The sequence below is a fragment of the Sceloporus undulatus genome, chromosome 6 (assembly GCF_019175285.1).
Source record: "Sceloporus undulatus isolate JIND9_A2432 ecotype Alabama chromosome 6, SceUnd_v1.1, whole genome shotgun sequence".
NCBI classification, from domain to species: domain Eukaryota; kingdom Metazoa; phylum Chordata; class Lepidosauria; order Squamata; family Phrynosomatidae; genus Sceloporus; species Sceloporus undulatus.
Window position 1 is genome coordinate 109,032,902 of NC_056527.1, and position 23,057 is coordinate 109,055,958.

At 44.4% G+C, this 23,057-nt stretch overlaps 3 protein-coding genes across 4 annotated transcripts; all 3 read right to left on the reverse strand.

The window, feature by feature from the left end:
• Nucleotides 1-5,362: 5,362 nt before the first annotated feature.
• BORCS6 (BLOC-1 related complex subunit 6) lies at nucleotides 5,363-6,378 on the reverse strand. Its single transcript, XM_042471733.1, has one exon. The coding sequence runs from the start codon at nucleotides 6,240-6,242 to the stop codon at nucleotides 5,505-5,507; it is 738 nt and encodes a 245-aa protein (XP_042327667.1). The 5' UTR covers nucleotides 6,243-6,378; the 3' UTR covers nucleotides 5,363-5,504.
• Nucleotides 6,379-9,542: 3,164 nt separating this feature from the next.
• Nucleotides 9,543-14,309, reverse strand: LOC121933803 (zinc finger protein OZF-like). Its single transcript, XM_042473794.1, has 2 exons — nucleotides 14,298-14,309; nucleotides 9,543-12,580 (listed from the first exon to the last, which is right to left on the reverse strand). Exons 1-2 carry the CDS (start codon nucleotides 14,307-14,309, stop codon nucleotides 11,090-11,092), a joined length of 1,503 nt encoding a protein of 500 aa, XP_042329728.1. The 3' UTR covers nucleotides 9,543-11,089.
• On the reverse strand, nucleotides 12,814-22,820 carry ZNF771 (zinc finger protein 771). Of its 2 annotated transcripts, none has more exons than XM_042471647.1 (7): nucleotides 22,618-22,820; nucleotides 19,602-19,706; nucleotides 19,009-19,125; nucleotides 18,242-18,337; nucleotides 17,311-17,463; nucleotides 17,061-17,159; nucleotides 12,814-15,462 (listed from the first exon to the last, which is right to left on the reverse strand). In XM_042471647.1, exons 2-7 carry the CDS (start codon nucleotides 19,692-19,694, stop codon nucleotides 14,431-14,433), a joined length of 1,590 nt encoding a protein of 529 aa, XP_042327581.1. In that variant the 5' UTR covers nucleotides 19,695-19,706; nucleotides 22,618-22,820; the 3' UTR covers nucleotides 12,814-14,430. The 2 variants fall into 2 exon arrangements, with proteins under 2 accessions (XP_042327581.1, XP_042327580.1); XM_042471646.1 differs by having other exon boundaries at nucleotides 22,288-22,820.
• Nucleotides 22,821-23,057: the final 237 nt, after the last annotated feature.

The following is a 23,057-nucleotide window of genomic DNA, read 5'->3' on the forward strand; positions in this document are numbered from 1 at the left end:
TTTGGTGGAGTGGAATAGAAAGCATCTTAATTATTTGAATTACTTACATTGTATCATTAATGTGTACAATGTCTTAAATAACAACAACAACAACAACAACATTTATTTATAATACTCTTTCCACCAAAGGACAGTATCTCAGAACACATACAATAAAAAATGAATGATAAAACACCGCACTATAGAATGCTAATATATTAAAATTATATACTAATATGCTAAGAACAAAAGCAATATTAATGGGAAATAGATAGGAAACAGATAGATAGATCATAAAGATGTTCACAAGAATCTCCTAATCAATTAATTTTGGGTGATTAAGTTTTTATCTCTTTCATTCAATGTGTTATCACTATATTATTTTATTATATATTATTTTATTTATTGTTTACATTATTTTATTATTTTATTGCTATTTTATTACTATATTGTAATATTTTAATTCTGTTTTAATGTAAACCCTTTTCTCTGTTTTTAATTGTACTGTTTTAATCTTGTAAGCTGCTCTGAGTCCCAGTTTTGGAGAAAGGATGGGCGCTATATAAATAAAGCACTATTATTATTATTATTATTATTATTATTATTATTATTATTATATTACATGTCTCTGAACTCATGAAAGGATGAGGTGTAGTATCAAAAAGTTTTAAATATAATGCCCTCCACTTGTTTTAATAATGCAATACTCTCGAATGTTTCTATACATCTCACACTCAAATCTACCCTTTAACATATCCCAAGAAAATGTTGCCAAATTCCAAGATTTCAGGCACTTAGTCATTATATAGTACTTATTTGTGTTCTGAAGCCCATATATCTGCTCATCAGTTGTTGGTGTTGCTTTAAAGATTGCTGGGATATGTTTTTTAATATTCATTATCAACAACCACTGTTAAAGGGAGAAAGAGACGGATGGCACCTTAAAGACTAATAAATATTATTACAGCATGAACTTTTATTGACTTATAGCCAGTATCCTCAGAGGAATTGATTAGAGATATACAGTAACAATGACTTTGGATTGTAGGCTGTGCGAGAGAGGAGCATTAAATGCAAAAAAATAAAGGTAGAAATTTATTTCTCTTGGTCAGTTTGTTATTGTGTGCCTTCAAGACCTTTCCGTCTTTTGGTGACCCTAAGGCAAGGCTATCATGGGGTTTTCTTTGCAAGGTTCTTCAGAATGGGTTTGCCATTGCCATCCTCTGAGGCTGAGAGAGTGTGACTGCCCAGGATCACCTAGTGGGTTTCCATGGCTGAACCGAGATACTGGAGGCATTAAATTTCCTCCCAAGCCTCATACTTATAGTATTGTCTTGTGTACTGTATCTGTACTGAAAACTCATGCCTCTGGTGAAACAAGCATTTTCCACAAACCCTCAGGCTAGAACGTTTCAAGCTGACACAGAACTCTGTGGCTACATCTGCACTGCAGAAATAATCCAGTTTGACACCACTTTAACTGCATTACAATTCAGTGCTATGGCATCCTGGGAATTGTAGCTTGTTGTGGCTCCAGAGCTCTTTGACAAAAATAGTCAAATGTCCCAAAAAAAACTGCAGTTCCCAGAATTCCATAGCACTGAGTCATGGCTGTTAAAGTGGTGTTGACGTCACCGACTCTCACAGCCAAACCCTTTTGAAAATGATTAAAGGGACACAATTAATCTTCAGATGTTTCATTTGGTCAATGAAGGTAAGGGTTCGGTTCCTGGCTGCCTCCTTCCCCTTCTTTCACTTTTCCTGCTAATTTTCCTGTTTCAATTTATATGTATTCAAACTCCTTTTTTGGTCCCAAGGAGATGTGGATCGCTGTGCTGATGCGTATCAGGTTTGTTGTTCCCATTTTGTTTTGTGTTCACAAACCTCTTCGAGTCATTGGTATTCACACATGCCATCATTTAGGGATAAAATGAAATGGCCTCCATTCACTTGAACAATACAGAGTGATCTGAATTGATTCGGAAGCTTATTCATGCTGCCTACGATGCGGATTGTTCAGGAAAAGTTGGGGGGAAACTGTATCAAATATCCTGGGTTACGTGGGTTTTTTGCCACATTTTTGAATGCATGGAGTGCATTCAGGACTAAGAAAATAATCGGGGATTCAATATGGATTGTTTTCATAATGTGAATGGGATGGGGAGGAAAAAGGAAGACATTGAGGTATCCACCTCCTGCTCTTTTCAACCGAATCTCCTCACTGGTGTCAGCCTTCTAATGGACAAAGCACATGACTTCAATGGTTTAGCCCCAAACCTTTTTCAGGCATTCCCTATAAATACGAGTGGCCTGCAACGGCTTTCGCACATTTTTCCTGCCTGTGTGAAGGATAGAGTTTGTGATATTTCTGTCATGAAATGTACAAGTGTCTCCCTATCCTGCATGGGGCACTTGATGAACTCCTTTTAAACATTCACTTTTATCCAAGATTTTCCAGTGTGAAAAGAAAGAGCATGAAAGACCTTACGTTTAACTGAGCCTGCAAGCCTTGGATTCCCACACATAGAACTTCATTGCAGATGTCCTCCCATTCATGTTTTTTGTTATACAGTTGGCTCTCCACATTTGTGGCTTTGACTTTTGCAGATTTAATTATCTGTGGGTTTGATTAAGATGTTCTCTCTAGGCATCTCTAGGTCCTCCAGCACAACTCTGCCAGAAATTGACCATAGAGTTGTGCTGGACTACTGTAACTACTGAACCTCCTTCTAGTCTTTCTCCCACCCACCCTTAATGCAACCCCAGCCACTTTGTATTCACCATTCAAATCATTTTAAAATTTAAAGTAAAATACGTAACGCAAGATAAAATTTTATTTCTAAAGAAAAATGTCAGAAAATATTTTTTTAAAAACCCTTGAAATAGTAAAATACAAGATAAATGTTTGAGACGGGTGACTATGGGCATTGATCCACAAAATCTAACAATGGTGACAGTACCTCTCCTCCCACATGCAAAATGAATAAATAGAAGCTGCTACTAGTTAAATTACTGCCTGGCTGCAGTGAGTAATACACAACCACTGTCTGATAAAAGGTTGCAAATGTTACCTTAAACATTTCACTGGGTGCCTGGGTTTGTCAAATAATTTGTTTACATTTCTATTTTCTCCCATTGAAAGATGTGTCCCCACTACCTTGATATTTTTTATGTTCACAACAACCCTGTGAAGTAGGTTTGAATGTAAAGTGGCCCAACATTACACACTGCACAGTTCTTTCTTCTGAAATACAACCTGCAGCACTTGGTATTTAATGGCAGCCTCCCATCCAAGTACTAACCAGAGATGACCCTGCTTAGCTTCCACCAGAGAGGAACTGATGCCTTCAAGGTATTTAGGAAATACATGAGATCATTAAAACCGCCAAGACATTCCTCTACACTACTTATGGAAGAAAGTGTTTATCAGGCAGGACTAAAATTCCAAGCAACCAAAAAATGGAGGCGAGTGCTGCAGATTAAAATCTAAGACTGCCATTTTGTATTTTATGAGGGTTCAGCAATTTTATTTAAAATGTATAGAAATGTGTTGTTGTTGTATGCCTTCAGATTGTTTCCAACTTATGGCAACCTTTATTTAAAAGGTATAGAAATGTTTTGTTGCTATTGTGTGCCTTCAAGTGGTTTCCAACTTATGGCAAACCTATCATGGGGTTTTATTGGCAAGATTTGTTCAGAGGAGGCTTGCCTTAGCCTTTTCCTGAGGATGAGATTGTGACTTGGCCAAAGCCATGCTCTGGGTTTCCATGGCAGAGTGGGGATTTGAACCCTGATCTCCAGAATCTGAATACAACACCCAAACCTTTACCCATGCTGGCTCACTATTGTCACTTCTATGTTATGCTTGCAACTGCATTTAAAGCAAAGTACACGTTTTAAATTAAATCTTCTTTTTTGTCTTGTTCTCATCTGGTAAATTTATTTGGATTAACCTTCTCTGCTTTGAGAAAATGATGCAAATAAAGTAAAGATTAGAGCTCACGACTTCCTTAAAATCATAACAATGCCTGGGATCATCCTGTCCCCCAACCCAAGATACATTGCAGTGGCTGTGATAACTCATTAGGCCAGATGAAAACCCTACAGCTGTTCAAAGGGTTCTCTCCTACAGCCAGCCTTGGATATATGAAATACAAAAAAATCCTACAAGAACAACAACAACACAATTATTTCTGTTCTTTAGTTGCAAAAAAAGCTCTGTGTATCCAATTGATAACTGACATGTGAGTTATTCAGAAAAGTGGAATTGCAGATCTTTTCAGTTACCGAAGATACATTAGGAGACAAGGGACATTACTACACATGGTGGAAGCGGCTCTGGCGATACTGATCACACAATGAAACCTCCAGCCTGTACCTGCCCTGTCCTCAACATGACTCTTTTCATTAATGGGGAAAACCCATGAATGATTTGGCAACTGTCACACAAGTCTCCAGGTACAAACTGGGGCAATTGTGCGATTGCGAGTCACATAGCATCACAGTGTCTACTCCTCCCTCCATCTCAACTCCCCCTCACTATTCTGAAACACCCTGGTCACCTATTTTATTTATCTATTTGTTTGTTTTAACTTCAATGGGGCTCCAGAATTACACGGACAAGGATGCGGGGGGGGGAGAAATCCTAAAGACATGTGCTGGGTAGGGAGAGGCAGGGAGGCAGGGGTAAGGGAGAGTTCAGGAAGTGAGCACAATGAGAGCAGCAGCCCTGGTCACACAATTGACCTATTGTGATGATGGATAGCTGCAAAGCGGTTTGTTGCCATTTTATTTTTCCTAGCATGACTGCTGCAAGAATGAGGCTGGTCTGATAATGTCCAAGGTGTTGGCTCCGGGGGTGCAGGATGTTATGGGTGGGATGAAGGATGATGTAGGAATCTAGGAGGATGGTGGGAAAGTGGTATAAGGATAAACCAGGTAGGTGAACCTCCACTGAGATTTCAAGACTGGCAAAAAATCTAGTAGTCAGCCCTCCAGATTTGCCCCCTTGACTTTTGCGGCTTTGATTATTCACAGATTTAATTAATACATTCTCTCTAGGAATCTCCCGGTCCTCCAGTGCAACTCTGCTGGACGTTGCCCATAGATTTGCACTGAAGGACCTAGAGGATCCTAGAGAAAACACTCTCCTAGGCATGTATAGGTCCTCCAGCAGGATTCTATTGTCAGCTACTGGTAGATGCTGACAACAGATTTGCACTGGGAGACCTAGAGCGTCTTAGAGAGGTGTTCTCTTAGGTTTTAAAAAAATAGCTTTTTTTTTTAATTTGCAGATTTCCCACTTTTATGGAGGTCTTGTGCTCCTAAGCGCAGCAAATGTGGAGGGCCCGCTGTAAATATAAAAGGGGGCAATCTTTTGAGAAACGTTTGTCAGAATCCCTTTATTACAGTGCAAGAAAAACACACACATTATCATTTCCCTTTTTGGAGTCTGCACCGCCGTGTCCACCTGGGTTTCGCTCCCCGCTGCCGAACCAGTCCACCAGTCCCTCTGAAAAGAGGCCCTACTTGCAGAGGGCCTCAAAAACCTCCAGGGTCCTCTTAATCTCCCGGATCTGCTTGGCCAAAGTGTGGACAGGCTGCATGGAGCGGTCCAGCTCCTCACAGCGCGCCATCAGGGTGTACATCCCTTTGATGCTCATGTCCACCGACTCCCCCAAGCTGTCCACCGCGTCCCGGTAGGTCTGGATGTAGCCCACGCTGAGGGCCGTCATGTTCTGGATGGAGCCGTTCAAGGCCCTCAGCATCTGGTCCACTTTCTGCGCCATGTCCCTGGTCAGCCGTTCCAGGTCCCGGACAACGTGGGGGTCGATGGGGGGGATGTCCGCCGTCTTGCCCCTCATGGAGAGCTGCGAGGACACCGAGGAGGAGGCAGTAGTGACCGTGGTGGTGGTGGCCTCAGTGTCATCCAGGCTTCCTCTGGAGCTCATCTTGATCTTCATTTGGAGGTTGTTGGCCACAAAGTGGGTCAGGTCCCCATCGTGGCTGACCGTCCCTTCCAGCTCCAAGGCGCTGGAGATGGTGGCCCTCCTGCCTTCCTGAGCCTTGGAGGCTCCATAGACTTGGCTGATCCCATCCAGGCTCTGGCTGTCCAGCATGCGGCCTCCAGCCATCCTTTCCCGGGCTGCAAGGCGAACTGGGTCCGGCAGCCTCCGGGGTTCCTCCCCAGAGGAGGAGGAGGAAGAGGAGGGAGGCATGGGCTCCTGGATGTGCACCTGAGCCATGATGTGCTGCCTCTCCATCAGGGAAGGCAAAGCAGAGGAGGCCAGGTGAGGCTGGGGCACCTGCAAAGAGGGGGAGGAGGAGGGCCAAGCAGCCCAGCAGCCAGAGAGGCTCAAGGGTCCTCCTCTCGGTTCCTCTGGTCCCTCGGATGATGGGCGGGAGGCTGGCCAGGAAGAGGCGGGAGGGACGGACCGGTCCTCTGATTGGGGCATCTCCACATCCTTAAAAGCCAAGGAGCCAATCAACGGGCAGGAAAGGGAGCTCGCACCTGGAGCAGCTCTTTGAGCCGGAAGGAAGGAAAGGAGGACTCTGCCAGGCTCAGGCTGCGAAGGGAGGGAGGGAGAGAAGGTCCCCACTGGCTGCCTAATGCCACTCCATCCCAAGATGCTGCTGCTGCTGCTGCTGAGATTTTAGGCTGCATCAATAGAAGTCTAGTGTTTGGGGGGAGGGTTGGGGCATGGGAGGGTTTATAACTGTTAAATTTTATTCTTTTGACATTTTATTGCTATCTTTTTCTGTAATCCGCCTTGATTCCCTTGGGAAAGGCGGAATATAAACTATTATTATTATTATTGCCTAGATCAAGGGAAGCTGTGAGTCCCTGCCTTGGGAGAAGGGCGAGATATAAATAAATATAATAAATAAAATAAAATAATAGTGCCACTCTAGTCTGCTTTGGTTATGCCCCACTTGGGATGATGTGTCCAGTTCTGGGCACCACAATTCAAAAGTAATATAATAGTGTTATCAATAGCAGTATCAATAAGAGTAATAATAATAAAGGATCAATGCCTCGTTTTGATTATGCCTCATTTCAATTAAGTCTATTTTAATTCATTTTAATCTGCATTTTATCATGTTGTTGTTTAGTTTTATAATAGGTGAGGGGGGTAAGGGGATTGTGTTATTTTTATTTATGTATGCATTGTATATGTTGTTGATATGTTTTATTGCTGTAACTCTGCCTCGATCCTTTTGGGAGAGGTGGGCTATAAATAAATAAATTATTGTTGTTGTTGTTGTTGTTGTTGTTGAGAAGCTGGAGCATGTCCAGAGGAGGGTGATTAAAATGGTGAAGGGTCTGGAAACCATGTCATATTAGGAATGACTTAGGGAGCTGAGGATGTTTCAGCTGGAGAAGAGACAGTTAAGGGGTGCTATGATAGCCCTGTTTAAATAGTTGAAGGAATGTCATGTTGAGGATGGAGCAAGCTTGTTTTCTGCTGCTCCAGAGAACAGGACCCAGAATCTCAATGGATGCAAGCTACAGAAAAATAGATTCCACCTAAACATTAGGAGGAACTTTGTGACTGACTGTAAGGGCTGTTTGACAGTGGAGCACACTCCTTCATTGGAAAGTGATGGAGTCTCCTTCCCTGGAGGTCTTTAAGCAGAGGCTGGATGGCCATCTGTCAGGTATGCTTTGACTGAGAGTTCCTGCATGGCAGAATGGGGTTGGACTGGATGACCAACTCTAGGATTCTCTGAGTGCGGAACTATATCAGTTCAGTGTTCTCTACCTACATAGGAGCCTGTGGCTTCACAAAGGAAGGAGACACGCTGGCATTCCAAGGAAACTTGTTTGAATTGCAAAATGGACATTAAATTTCCTTGATTTTGAAAATCTACCAGTGACCACATGGCCAAAAAAGGGGGGGGGTGCCAGCCTGCAGACAGCCCTCCCTACTATCTGAACTAAGACCACAAACAGAAAATTGCAGGCCTATGACTAACCTCTTCAATTTCTTTCTGCTGTTTGCCTGATGAAGAAGCCAATGTGACTTCAAAAGCTTACAACGTGTAAATGTGCATTTTGGTTGGCTCCATAAAGGTATCATTGTTTGGATGTTACTGATTTTGCTACATGGCCAACATGGCTACCCCTAGATGTATATCAGTTTGGTATCACTTTTAACTGCCAGGGCTAAATGCTGTGGCATTCTGGGGTTTGTAGTATGGTGGGGGCTCCAGAGCGCCCTGACAGGGAAGGCTAGCTGTCTTTGCTATTGAGGAAGTAGACTGAAGCCTAGGAAAAGCTCCTGCTCCCAAAATTCCATAGCACTGAGCCATGGAAATTCAAGTGGTGTCAAACTGCTTTTTCCCCTTAAGTGTGGCAGCAACCATGGAGGTCTGCCAGTCCTAAAAGGACAGCAATTTCAGAAATGAAGTTTAAGAGGGAGATTTTGCTTGTTTGCTAATGTATGTATTTTGCCCCTTCTTCCTTTAGAATCAAATGCATGTTTGCTCTTAGCCAGGCGATCTACAAAGCTATGAGCCTCAGGAAGAATTTATGTTCTATGGCAGCAACTTGGAGCCTCATTTCTAGGAGCCAGCCTATATTCTCCTGATTCTTTCACACGGCTTCTTTTCGTAAGCCCCAAGATCAAGTGGTATGAGTTTGGTGAGATTATTTGGAGATTTCTTCCCAAGAAAATTAAAAGCAATTTAGGAAACAGGAATGGTGCTTCTCAAGGAAAATGTCCCTTGTTGCTTCCACCTTAGGCCTGGTACAGACTGGCACAAAGCACCTGCGTCTGCATGCTCTCAAGCCCTACCGCTCTCTCTGGGCGCCATCTTGGCACACCACTGTTTACACGGGATGTGCAATGATGACATCCACACAGCGCAGCACCCAAACAGCATGGCACATTGCGGATGTCATTGTTGCATGCGAGCGCGCCAAGGGTACCCCACATGGTTCTTTTTAAACCTCGCAGAGGCCACAGCATTTGTCTGCTGCAGCCTCCATCTGGGGCAGAAAGGAGTGGCGTCTGGCCGCCCCTTTATGCCCATCCGTATTCCCCCCTAAGTTTAAAATATAATGGGATACAAGACTAATACTTTTATCTATCCTTTTTGTAATTCCAACTAAAATAGACCCATTTAATGGTTTTACAGAAGTGTTAACTCAACATTTAAAAACTGATTCAGTGATCTACATCAGTTGGGGCTACCAAGAGAATTCAAGCCTATGATACAATTTACACATTTCATAGAGATGAAGGAGTTTCCAGGTGCCAAGGCAAGCATCAGTTGGGATCGTCTTAGAGGAATTTCCCTCCTAAAGTGACTAGTCAACAATGCAGTTTTATAAGGGCAGCTTTTTTTCTTTCCTTTGGTTCTCTTGGTATAAAAGCTGCATCTAGGTCTAACACCTGCTCTTTCATAATTAAGCTAACTGGAACAAACTCATGTTTAAAAGAGCACTTCACATACTTTTTTTAAAATAGAAATGAATTAAATTCTGATTTTTTTTTATTTTATTTTTTTTGTTTCTTTCGAAATAGTCAAAACATACATGATACTTTCACTCAGAGAAATCAAATTGCAAAATAGAGGACATCCTGAGACAAATTTACATTCAAGATTGCTACATGTATTTTCTTTATATGTGCCGTCCTCCTATGATGAGACACAAATGTTCAGCATATCATATATGCTATTTGATACAGAGCCACAACACCATCCAGGCTCCAAGAAATTTTGTAAGGTATATAACCTAGTTCCAGAGTGTCCCTTTAAAAATACTGATATTATTTCAATTTTTAATACACCTTGAAGATGCCTGTTCACTGTATATATTCCAATGGCATGCCAATTTCAATCATGGGATAGAGAGCCTGAGGCAGAGATTTCATCCATTTTTTTTATACCACAGAAATATTTAGAGGATCAGCTTTTTCACCATGAAAAAGTAACATCTAAAAACATAGAACAAAAAAATCTTGTTTGATAAGAAAACTGTAAGCAGTGTTTCAAAAGTTTTGGCATCAGGATTGAAGGATTCTGAACCAGTAACATCCTAATGTGGGTTGCGTCCAGATTTACTTTTGCTTGACATTAAGCCCATGGGGTTTGAGCTACTCATCACTAACTTCAGTCCTGCTGATGTCAACAGATTGTCTTTAGGTATGATTGAATTTCAGTCCAATTTACTGGACATTATTGAATCTCTAACCAAAAATTATTTCCTAGTCACACAGCAGACAATGAAACCCAGTAGTACTCAAACCATTTTAAAGTGGACTTGAAATTTATCCCAAGAATCATTAGACATGAATCCTTTATAAACTAGTACAATGTAAAGAGGAAGTACAGTAATCATGACCTGGTTGTTGAGCAACAAAATAGAGTCAGGTTTTCCTAGCCTTTCTGATGTATTGGATTGCAGCTTTCTGATGTATTGGATTGCAACTCTCACCATTATGCCATGATTATGCCATCATTGAGTTCCTATGGCCACCACTTGTGCCTTCTATCCTAATATTATACCTTCAGCTAGGAGTCTTTCCCCCCCCCCCAAAAAAAAAGATTGAATTTCAGATTCTTGTAAAGCTATTTGATGACTAGGCCCAGAATATGTACAGTATTAACTCTTTGAGATGCACACTACTACCCTTAGGGAGAAGCTGAAGAGTGCAAAGCTACAGAGGAAACTATTTGCCTCTATAGCCCAACATTATTTTCCCTGACTGTCAGTGGCTAAGCAGAGGCTGAGGCAGAGATCTCATCACCTGTTACCTGATTCCTTTAACTAAGAGAATATGTGGTCCCCTGAAAACCCTATCACCCTAGCCACCACTGCTGATACTGAAAGATGATGGGGGTTGCAATCAAATATGATCTGAAGGGTCACACACATTCTCCTTTCCTGCTTTCATTGGAGAGGCCAGTAATTGAATTATGGGTTTTCAGCATACATAGTAAATACTCTACTACTGGATTATGGTTCCTCTCCTAGAATCTGCACACATCTAAGTTTATAAGGAATATTTCAGAAATCATAGGGCGTGGGCTTAAATGCCAGGCCTTGATTTCACAGGTTTTTTTTTAAAGAGGTCAACCATGAAATGCAAACCGGCTTAGGTCATTCTTGCTTCCTAACCATCCTGAGAGTTTCTGGAATTGCATGTTGTTTTACAGAAACAGCGTTTGACAGAACCTCTTCAGTCATCAGGCTCCTCTTTGATTCTCCAAGATATTTTTGGCAGTTCTTTCCCTTCCATCTGGGCTTTGTTTGACTTTTTTTTTTCACCCACGGGAGTGACTCTGGTTCTGCAGCAGGAACATTATTGTCCCAGTTAAGCTCTGGCTCTTCTTTTACCTCAACATCCCATGTCCCTGGAGGGAGCACCAGTACCTCATCTACTTCTTCCTCCATGTCATTCTCCATACTGTCGTCATCCTCTTTTGGCGGCTGGATAAAAGGGTCTCTGAAAACTCTAGTGTCTATGGGCTCACTGTCGGAAAGAAAGGTGCTCTTGGCATGAGTTCTCAAGTGCTTAGCTAGAGCAGCCCGTTGACTGTAGTTCTTGTTGCACTGGATACAGGCATAAGGCTTCTCACGGGTGTGAATCCTCTGATGCTGGACCAGCGTAGAGCTCTGTTTGAACCCTTTGCCACACTCATCACAGTGAAAGGGCCGTTCTCCTGTATGGGTGAGGTGGTGCCGCTTGAGGGCTGACATACCGCTAAACTTTTTCCCACACTCTCCGCAGCTATAAGGGGATTCCCCAGTGTGACTCCGGAGATGCTGAGTCAATGCTGAACTCTGACTAAACCCTTTCCCACACTCCTGACATTTGTATGGCCTTTCACCTGTATGAAGCCTCCGATGCGTCATAAGTACTGATTTCTGGCTAAAACGGCGCCCGCAGTCCAGGCATAAGTAGGGTGTCTCTCCAGTGTGTATCCGCTTGTGCTGTGTCAAGGCAGAGCTGGCAATGAAACTTTTGGGGCAATCAGGACAATGGTAGAGCTTTTCTCCTGTATGTAACCTCTGGTGCTGGAGAAGGGAGTAACGCTTAGTGAAGGACTTACCACAGGCTATACACAAGTTTGGTGGACCCTCTTCAGAGTGTGTGCGGACATGTTCATTAAAGACAGCCCGCCTCATGAACCGTTCGCCACATTCTCCACAGGCAAAAGGATGTTCGCCAGTGTGAATACGACGGTGCTCTGCTAATGTGGTGCTCCGACAGAAGTTCTTGCCACAGTCATCACAATGGTGAAGATTCCCACCACCCAAGCACCCTGTGGAGGCAGCTCCATTTTTCCTTCCACCGCCATTGCCCTGGTGGGAAAGAAGATGCTCCACAAGGGAGGCAATCTCTCCAAAATGCTTCCAGCATTCAGTACATTTGTAAGGCTTCTCACCTGTATGGCAGTTGAGGTGCCAAACCAGGTGAGCTTTGGTGCTGTAGGTGGCCCCACAGTACTCACATTGGAATGGTCTTATGCCACCATGGACACGCTGGTGGCGGGTCAAGTTGCTCTTCAGTTGAAAGTTTTTGCCACACTCCTGACATCTGTAAGGCTTCTCACCTGTGTGGATACTTTGGTGGCTAGCCAATATGGACTGGACAGAAAAGGAGCACCCACACTTGGAGCACTGATAGGGTTTCTCTCTTGTGTGGGTTCGCTGGTGGGCAAACAGGTCACAGGTCTTGAAAAAGTTTTTTCCACAAACACCACAAATCACTGAGAGACTGGAGTTTCAGTATGCCCTGCAAAAATGACTACCTCAACACTGTGTTCCTGGGAAACAGGTCAGAGCACAGAAAATATACAGTCCTCTGCAAATTTCCTTCATTGCTACAGTTTATTTCAGGTTACTTTAGTGCATTAAAAAAAGATATGTCATTTTTGTTTTTAGCAAAGAATACATAGCCAAGCCCTTAGAGAACTTCCCTAGATCCATGCTGACTGTAAGAACTTAATTGAGGTAGTGGGGAAAACTATGTTTTCCTCAGACCTTGTCATTGTCCTTCCTCCGCCAGAAAGCTGAGTATGAGTCTCATAATAAAACATCAGAGCACAAATGGTAATTGAAATTTTATAGGCATACTAAGTACATATATAGCCTGTTTTCAGCAATGGGAGACATATGCCTGGCTGCCACTGCAAACTTCTGCTTTGTCAGTTTGAGGCAGCTTCAAGCACAAGATTCATTTTGCACAATATTGGAATGAAAGTCACAATTAGAAGGCAGATCATTTCCCAAATATTGGAGGAGAAATGCATTTTAAAAAAAGTAATCAGCAACGTGTACTATGTGTATACTAAATTTCAATTTTCTGATGCTGTGGAAGGATGTAAAAATAAGGGTAATCTTGTCAATGAGCCCCAAAAATCTTTCTACAGACACATATGTAAAAGAGACACAGACAGAGCAGATATTCTTCAGTAGGGTCTCATCTGGGCAAGCCAGAACAGAAGGCCACCTTCTTCTCTGCTCTTTTCCCACAATACTACAGGTTGAGTCTTCCTTATCTGGAGTCCTGAAACCCAAAATATCCCAAAACCCAAAACTTTTTTCAACACCTTTATACACCTTTGCTTTATAATGGGTCAATGTACACAAACTTTGTTTTATTCATTAAAAGTATTGTATACAATTACAAGCTACGTGTATAAGGTATATATGAAACATAAAATTATTTTGTATTAATCTTGGATCCTGTCTCTAAGATATATCATTATATACATGTATCCAAATACCAGTATTCTGAAATCCAAAGAAAAAAAGAAAATAAAAAAGAAAATCCAAAACAGTCCTGGTCCCAACATTTCAGATAAGGGAGACTCAAAACCTGTGTCTACATCCTTCTCCTTTCACTGTACCTCTCCCTGCCCAAAGAGGGAGCGGATGACATTGAGCCAAACACAGAGCCTATCTTTAGCCCTATTAATTTTCAGGCTAAGATAGAGCCCTGGATTACCAAATGGACTTTTCCCCCTATAAAGGGAAGGCACAGAGAAGAGTGGGATTATTGTTGTTATTTTGCAAGGGTGGAAGGAATGGGGAGGAAACAAGAAAAAAAAGGGAGAATGAGAACAGAAGGTTTGAGAACCATCTTTCCAACACTATCTTGGGGCACCATTCAAACAAAACCCAATCTTGCCTAGAATTTAAGAGTAAACACTCTCTGGTATTATTTACTCCTTTCCTTCACTAAAGGCAATAGCAAGAACTCTGCAAACAAACTGAAAATGCCTGTGGAAACAGAATCAAGGATTGCTCAATATAAGGGTAATCCCAGTCTGAAAAAGTGGGGCTCAGACTATATGCCCACTTCAGTCCACATCCTGGTCTATTACTGATTTAGCAATTGATACATCTCTTTCTTCCTATGCTGGGACTTTCTGATCAGTTCAGTGCCTCAGAGGGCTACCAGATCTTTGTTGTTCAACTCCACCTCTGTCTGGCTACGTCCAACAACTGTTACCACACTCAGTACAACTATAGGGACCGTCCCCCATTGCTGAGTCTTCTTGGCTCCGCTCTTGAGGGCTGGACTCCAGGTGGAAGCCTTTACCACATTGACTGCAAATGAGAAGCCGGTCACTGTCTTCCCCATCAGTATCGTTGTTGCCATTTGAGACACTGGAATCGCCACACAGGGCATTGTGATTGGCAACATGAGGGCTGTTGATGTCAGCACTGCCATCACTGGCATAACCAAGGGCAATATGATAGGCCTTGATGCTGGCTTCATCACAGGCTGCACTGAAACTGCTGATAAGGTCATGGCCCAGGCTGGTAGCACGGGCATTGGCATGAGTGCGACGGTGACGAATTATGTGGGAACTGAGTCGGAAGCTTTTCCCACACTCGGTACACACGTAAGGCTTTTCTCCTGTGTGAACCCGCCAGTGATCCACCAGGTTGGAGTGGTGGGTGAATCGCTTGCCACACTCAGCACAGCCATATGGTTTCTCACCAGTATGGGTGCGCCGATGGTTGGCTAGAGTGGAGCTCCCCGAAAAACGCTTGCCGCATTCTTGGCACTGGTACGGCTTCTCCCCAGTATGGGTCCTCTGGTGACGGGTCAGGCAGGAGCTCCCAGTGAAGCGTTTGCCACACACCCCACACTGGTAAGGTGTGACACCTGTGTGGCCACGGCGGTGCAGGTTGTAGTTGGAACTCTGAGAGAAGGCCTTGCCGCACAGTTCACAGCGATAGGGCCGCTCACCAGTGTGGAAACGCCGGTGCTGGAGGAGGTTTGAGCTGGCTGTGAAGGCCTTACCACAGTCTCCACAGACGTAAGGGCGCTCCCCGGTGTGTGTCCTCTGATGCTTGGTGAGGGCAGAGCTCTGATTAAAACTGCGACCACAGTCATTGCAGCGGTAAGGCTTCTCTCCCGTGTGGATGATCTGGTGTTTCGCCAGGTTGGAGCGGCGGCTAAAACTCTTCCCACACACGCCACAGGTATTAGGGTGGGATGAAGAAGGGTGGGACTGCAGGAATAGAAAGAACGTTAAAAAGAGCTAAGGATGCATTCACTGTATTGATATAGATTGTGTAAGACTTAATTCCCCACTGTCTTTTTAAATTCACTTCAGCAATTTTAATTTCATTCCTCCCAACACACACCTCACAAAGTGCATACTGTTTACTGATGTCTTTGATGATACAGAATTCTTGCCTGCTCTGCTTTGTACTATCTTTTCCAGCAGGTCTACCAAGTTGATTTTAAGCTATGAATTTTAAATTAGGAATTTTTAAATATGCTGAATTATTTTAATGTGTCCTTTATATGTTTTAACAGTGTGTTAATAGTGTTTTTACAGTGTTTAAATGACTTTACATGTTTTAATTTATGTTGTACCCAGAGAGGCACATAATAAATAAATAAATAAAGTGATGGAGGATTAACAATTGGATTTAAGCCTCTAACTGGAACCCCTCCTTTAGCAGATTTGGGAATTAGATTGAAAAGTTGGTGCTTGATTCTTTTCAGCCTGGAACTCAAAGCTCATAATGAGTGGCCTAGAACTCATACTCTTCAGCTCCAGTTAACTTCTCCACCCCCAATGAGCTGCCAGATAAATTGGTTGCATGTCAGTCATGGAACCAGAGCCCATCTGCACTGCATGAAAAGATGACTATCCAAGAAAGCATTCTACTTATAGCAATGGATCATAGACTTAAGACTTCTCTGCTGAGATGCATATGGGAGGCTGCTTCCACAAACTGATTGATTTAGCTGTGTCAGGTAAGGAAACGCAGGCGGGATACAAACCGCCGCTTTGCGGCGATCCCCCGCCGGCGCCATTTGCTCCGTGCGGGAGCTGCAGCAGCCAAACCGCGCGGCTCCCGCGCGGAGCTTCTTTCCGCGGCGCACTGATGACGTCGCGAAGTGCCAAGGGCGCATTCGTGACGTCATTAGGGCCGCGCGACGTTCAGACGCTCAGCATCCGATACGTCAATATGGCGCCGGCCATGTAGAAGGGCCGGCGCCATATTGTACGGACACAGTCCGTACTAGACTCGGGCGTCTAGAAGAGACACCCCTTTTTTAAAATCGGACGTCCTCTGGACGTCCCAACTGCCGGTATGTAACCGGCCATAATGTGCAATTTGAAGGGGAAAGGGGAAGTGGGAGAAAAATGACCCTGTCTTCTTCTTTGGGGACAGGATGTAACAAAGGCAGACGCAAAAATACAGAAGTGGTGGAAGTATTTTGCAGCTCTTCAAATTGCCTTGAAAATGCTCCTATGCCATAAAAGTAGCCTTCTGGCATTGTCAACCCCTATGTAGCCTGAACTACTATTCCCAAATCACTCCAATCAGCCATGATGGGAGTGTGAGGAATGTGTGGGGGAGAGGGGAGGGATTACTTTTTATAGTAACTCTCTCTCTTTCAAAAACAGGCAAACAAACAGCCAACAAGTTACAGGGACCCAGGGCCCTCCAGATTCAATTTCTCTCAAGTCCTGTAGTACTGTGATAAGAAATATACATGTTCATTCTATGGCTAGAATCCACACTCCTAACCCACTCTCCCTCTTTAGGGCTCCCAACGTCTCCTCATCTGTGTTTTGCCACCACTCACCAAAGTCCCATCTACTGGGATGGTGACTTTTTGCACCTCAAACTCTTGAGCTTTCTGTTCTTCCATTTCCACCTTCATCTCCTCTTCAGGTAGTGAGTCCTGAAAGACCATAGAATAAGATAGAATAGGTTTGACAGAAATGAGGCAATCCCAAAAATAAAACAGGAGAGTAAAACCCTCCCATTCAGAGAAAGCTGCCCTTTCTGTCCGAACATTAAAATATTCCTGTCCTGTCCTCAGCTCCACTCACCGGATTCGCATCTGTGGAAACCCTCCGAACCTCCACCTCGACTTCCAGATCCCCCTCCGCATTTTTTTCCTTCTTCACTCTTCTAATAACCAGCTGTTTCTCCCTACCGTCCTCTACCACGACCAACTTCTCCTTGAAGGATGTAGAATCTGGCTAGAAAAGGCAAAAGAAATGGAACAAGTGACTTCAACAGTTCTTGCCTCCCAAGGGTCCAATTATTTCTCAAACAGGGAGAGAGTCCTCCATAAAATCAGGTCAGCACATCTTATGACCCATAAAACCAAGGATGAAAACTCTTTGGCCTTCCAAGTATTTTGAATCACAGTTCCTGCAGTCCCTTACTACTGCTGTTACTGGGCATAGACTCATGCTTCTGGGAGTTACTAACCAGAGCCTCAGACAGGCAGGCTTCAGGCTGCCTACCCCCCTTGGGCATTTAGAAGCCACTGTGCTCTAAGCAAAGATTTGCATAGCAAAGAGACTATTGTTGCTATTGTGAACCTTCGGTTGTGTCTGACTTATGTCAACCCTAAGGCAAATCTGTTATGGAGTTTTCATGGCAAGATTTATTCAGAAGGGATTCACTTTTGCCTTTCCCTTCCTCTGAGTCTGAGCAACTGTGACTTGCCCAAGATCACCCAATTGGTTTTAATCGCTGAGTTGGGATTTGAGCCCTGGCCTGCAGAATCATAATCCAGCATTCAAAATCACACCCCAGTGGTTTCTAGCACAGATAATTTAGGAACTGCCCCAGGTCAAGTTGCTTTTTTAAGGCATAGCTTCCAGACTACTTGAATACTCAGCCATTCTAATGAAGAAGGTTACCTCCAAAGAAAGGAACATGTGTAAACAAGAACTCTCCATAAAACATTCTCTCTTAATAGCTTTTGGACACAACTTTGTCTCTCAGCTGGCTCTCAAACACTCTCACCTCACATTGACGCTCCTCATGCTCCTCTTTTGCTTCTTTCTGTGCTGTGGCTAAAGTGGCAAGTAGTTTCCGTTTCTTCGGAGAAACAAATAAAGGCTGAAAGAAAAGACAGAGGTAGTGAAGCAATTTGGGGAACAGGAGCATAAAACACCAAGCAGCCCAGATAGGACATGACAAGCAGGTAGAGTGGTTAAAATACTGTACTAAGATCAAATAGATCCATGTTCAGCTCTACACACCTTTATGAAATTTACTGACTTTTACCATGGACCAGTTTCTTTTTCTCTTGAAGTCAAACCAATCTCAGAGGTTTGTTGTGAGGATATAGTAGGAGTGGGATGGGGGAATCGTGTAGGTTCTCCAAAGCTTGAAAAAGTTATATTGAACTGCAGTTCCTGTGTGGCTACAATGGCTGAGAGATTCTGAGAGCACTGGTCCCAAAATAATTTTTCCAGGCTTCTTTTTGGAAGACGAGTGGATAAAAGAATTATAATAAAAGAATTATTTTGAGGAGTTTCCCCCCCTCTTCTGCCAAACCAAGAGCCCTTTTTTCCAAGCCCTTCTTTCATTCCCAGGGAATCTAAGGATCCTGGCTCTGACACATTCCTGAAAATGCTTATTTATTCTTTTTTCACCCAGGAACTTAAAATATTTTTAGTACAGAAAGAAGGCAGCAATCAAGTTATGCACAAGACAGATATGCATTTCTTAAGCCCCATTTCTTCTCTCTTCCCTAAATCCAACCCATGGAGCCTTTTATGGTTCACCTTGGCGTTCTGTGCCCATTCTACTTCCTTTCTTGCTCTAGACCTCAGCCGTTTCCTCCCTGAAGATCGCTGGGTGATGTCCTCATCCTTCACAGGTTGCTTATCTGCTTCTAACTTCTGAAAATAAGAAAATGAGGAAACCAAAGGAAGAAAGATATTCATGAAACAGACTTAGATTCCCAGATATTGTAAGTACCACCAATTAGTTCTGCTGAGCTATTCCCTTGGTGCTGTTCACACACAATGATGTTTATCACACTATGCTCTTAAAGAGCTACTATTCCAGTGTGACTCCTCTAGCAGCCTCCTGTTGCATGCTGGGATTGGCAGTTTTAAGGAGCTGAACTTCTCTGCCTGAGAATTCTAAATACCCCTCCTTAAAACTGCCAATCCCAGCATGCAACAGGAGGCTGCTAGAGGAGTCACACTGGAATAGTAGCTCTTTAAGAACATAGTGTGATAAACATCCATGAGAGCATTTTATATGTACTGATCCAAAAAGAAATAGATATCATGTTTTGAGCTGTTTACAAAAGCCATGTCCTGGGCAATCTGGTTAAGATGCTCAGGATAAAACTGATCATGTTACTCACTTTTTCTCCATCTTCAGCCATAGCTAGTGTAGCAGAGAGAGAGGTCCCCTTCAGCTTCTCTTCTTCCATGCTCTCTTTGTCTTCATCCATCATGAACTGAAGCTTCTGAATGGAAAAACAATGTTAAAAAACAACCCAGGTACTTTGCCTTAAGTGCAGTTACTTGTAGGAAGGGAATCCTCTTGCTTTTGGTAGACCATCAGTCGACCAACAAATTGGAGTCATAGGTCTTAGTCTCACAACAGCCCTGTGAAGTAGCTTTGGCCATGTAACCATTACTTATTCAAAGCCATCCACTTAGGCTGGTCTCCATTTTGCTATATGCTTCCTGTACCATTCTAGCCCCCAATGAACAAGACCATCTCCTCTTGGCTGAGATACAGCTGGGGAGGATGAGCAATGGTGAGGACTTATCTTCACTCTGAAGAGCTTGTTGGAAATACAATCTCCATGTGTTCAGAGGCAAGTATATATGCTGGTGTGCCTTGGTTGAACAAGGGTGCTTGTTGTTGCTAACTGCCCTCAAGTTGATCTCTATTCATGGTGACGCTATGGATGAGACACCTGCAAACTCCCTTATCCTCCACTGCTTTGTTCGAGTCCTGCAGATTCAGGCCCTCTAATAATCTGGCATGTGGTCTTCCTCTCTTTCTACTACATTCAACCCTTCCTAGCATTATTGTCTTTTCTAACAAGCCATGCCTTCTCATTATGTGGCCAAAGTATGGCAATCTCAGTTCAGTCATCTTGGCTTGCAGGAAGTGTTCAGGCTTGATCTGTTCTAGGACCAAAGGATGCTTTGTTGTTTATTGTCAACTGCCTTCCCGGTGACTTCAACCCATAGTGACCTTACATACGAGAAACCTCCAAGTCATCCTATCCTCAACCATCTTACTCAGCTCTGTGGACTCATGGTCTTGGCTTTTCTGACTGAGTCCATCCATCTGGAATATGGCCTTCCTCTTTTCCTATTGCCCTTTACTTTCCCAAGCTGAGCATTACAGTGGTACCCCGGGTTACGAATGTAATTCGTTCCGCGGCGCCGTTCGTAACCCGAAAGATTTCGCTAGCCGAAAAAGCCATAGCCGCTAGCGCTGAAAGCCGCGATTTCGTGCGAAAAAGCGCCGAAAAGCACCAAAATTTTTTTCGTAAGCCGGAAAAAAAAACGTAACCCGAAACAGTTTTTTCCTATTTATTTTTTTCGTATCCCGGAAATTTCGTAACGCGGTGATTTCGTATCCCGGGGTACCACTGTATAGTCTTCTCTAGTGAGTCCTTTCTTCTCATGATATGGCCAAAATACAACAACCTCAGTTTTATTGTCTTTTTTTCTAGGGAGAGTTCAGGCTTGATCCATCCATCAGTCTTTTTTTTAGCAGTCCACGGGATTCTCAGCTTTCTCCTCCAGCCCATCTCAAATGAGCTGATCATTTTCCTATCAGGTTTCTTCTCTGCCCAGTTTTCACAACCATACAGAGAAATGGGCAATGTGATCACATGGACTTTGTCATTGTTAACCACCTTTCAGTCAATCTCAACTCATGATGACCCTATATAAGAGACTTCTTCAAGACTCCCTGTCCTCCACTGTGCTGCTTAGATCCTGCAGATTCATACCCATAACATCCTTAATAGTCCATCCATCTAGCATGCAGCCTTCCTCTTTTTCTATTTCCATCCACCTTTCCTAGCATTATTGTCTTTTCCAGTGAGTCATGGCCTCTCATGGTGTGGCCAAAGTATGACAACCTCAATTTAATCATTTTGGCCTCCAAGGGTATTTCTGGCCTGATCTGCTCAGGAACCCATTTGCTTGTCTTTTTGGCTGTCCATGGAATCCTCAGCATTCTTCTCCAGCACCACCTCTCAAATGAATTGACTTTCTTCCTATCTGCCTTATTTAGTGGTGTCAATAGGGGAGTGCAGGGGGTACGGATGGCACTGAGTGCTATCCAGTGGGGTGGTACACTTAATGTGTCTGAACGGCTAGTGAGAAAGGGTGTCACATTTGGTGTGGCTGCAGCGATGCCAAGGCCCAAATGGATCTCTAGGGGCCTGGCGCTACCCTCTCCAGCGGTGGTGGCTGCTGGTGGGTGCAGTCCCTATTGTTTGGGCTTCAGTATGGTAGCAGCCACGCTGGAGCCCAAATGAACCTCTAAGGCCCTGGCATTGCATGCTCCAGTGACAATAACTACGAGAGGGTGCAGTCCCTTCCATTTTGACTTCAGTATGGTTGCAGCCACATCAGAGCCCAAGCCGACCTCCAGGGCCCTGGCACTGTCCCCTCCAGTGGCAGTGGCTGCTGGAGGGTGCAGTCCCTTCCTCTTGGGCTTTGGTGGGGTTGCAGCTATGCCAGAGCCCTAACAGACCTCCGGGGGTCGAGGCAGTCTGCCCCTTCTTCACTGGGTGAAACGAACCCCTGGTACACCACTGGCGTTCTCAGCTGTCCAACCCTCGCATCCATAGTCTCAATCAGGGAGCTGATGATTCTGAGTCTGCAGGTAGTGAGCAGAGCAGTGGAAGATGGTGGTGGTAGTGTAGGAGGGTTGTTCGAATCATGGATTCATAGAATTGGAAGGGGCCATGGAGTCCAACCCACCCCTGCCATGCAGGAACACAGAATCAAAGCACCCCAATTCAAGGGTCCTGGCCTCCACCCAGCCACCCCAACACTCTTCATACTTGCCTGTTAGCTTAGCCTAAGTGATGATGCCAAGGACTGGGAGGCCAAGGGGTGGGTGGGAGCAGGAGGATGGTGCTATGATGGGGGGGGGCTCCCTCTATGCAAGCAACAGCTGCTTCTCCAACCCACGTGGTGGTGATGATGATGATGGTGATGATGGCCTCCTCTTCCTCCTGCCCCCCTCCCTGCCACGTCCCCCTTCTTGCAAAATGGGGTGTGTGTGTCAGTGGGGAGAAGGGGGGCAGTAATTCCAGGAAGGAAGTGGAGCAAGGGAGGGGCTGCTTCCTGCCACCCAGGCTGGCTCCCCCCTTGGTTCTGGCCCTCCCCACTCACCCTCTGGGCCTCTGGGAAAAGTGAAAGGTGCAAAGGCTGCTCTTGCTGGTACTGCTGCTGCTTCTGGGGAGCAGCAGAGAGCAAGGCTGGGGACAGGGTGGCAGATAGGACCCAGGGGGAAGCCCCGACCGCCCCCTTGGCACGCGCCCGGCCGCCCTGCCTCCGCTTCTGCGCCTCAGTCTCTGTTCTGCCCAACTGCTGAATGCGAGATGGCTGAGGGAGGGGCGGGACCACACTCCCCCTCTCTCTCCGGATTGGCTCCCCTCGCTTCCCTTCCTCCCCTGCCATTGGCGAAGAGGATGGATGTGACAGGAGAGTGGCAGCTGCAGCAGCCGTACGCGGGCCTCCCTGGAGGAAGCGGGGCGGGACTTTGGAGTCCTCTCGCCTTCCTTCCCTCAGGGTGACCAGTCCTCATTTTCCCGGACGCGTCCTACATTTCC

Bases quoted from the DNA above. Each gene is read 5' to 3' on its own strand.
- BORCS6 (XM_042471733.1), bottom strand. From the start codon at position 6,242: ATGGAGAGGCAGCACATCATGGCTCAGGTGCACATCCAGGAGCCCATG.
- ZNF771 (XM_042471647.1), bottom strand. From the start codon at position 19,694: ATGATGGATGAAGACAAAGAGAGCATGGAAGAAGAGAAGCTGAAGGGG. The intron at 19,126-19,601 runs GTGAGTAACATG...TCTTATTTTCAG, and splicing joins TGGCTGAAGATGGAGAAAAA to AAGTTAGAAGCAGATAAGCA. The intron at 17,464-18,241 runs GTGAGAGTGTTT...TGCCTTTTCTAG, and splicing joins ATGAGGAGCGTCAATGTGAG to CCAGATTCTACATCCTTCAA.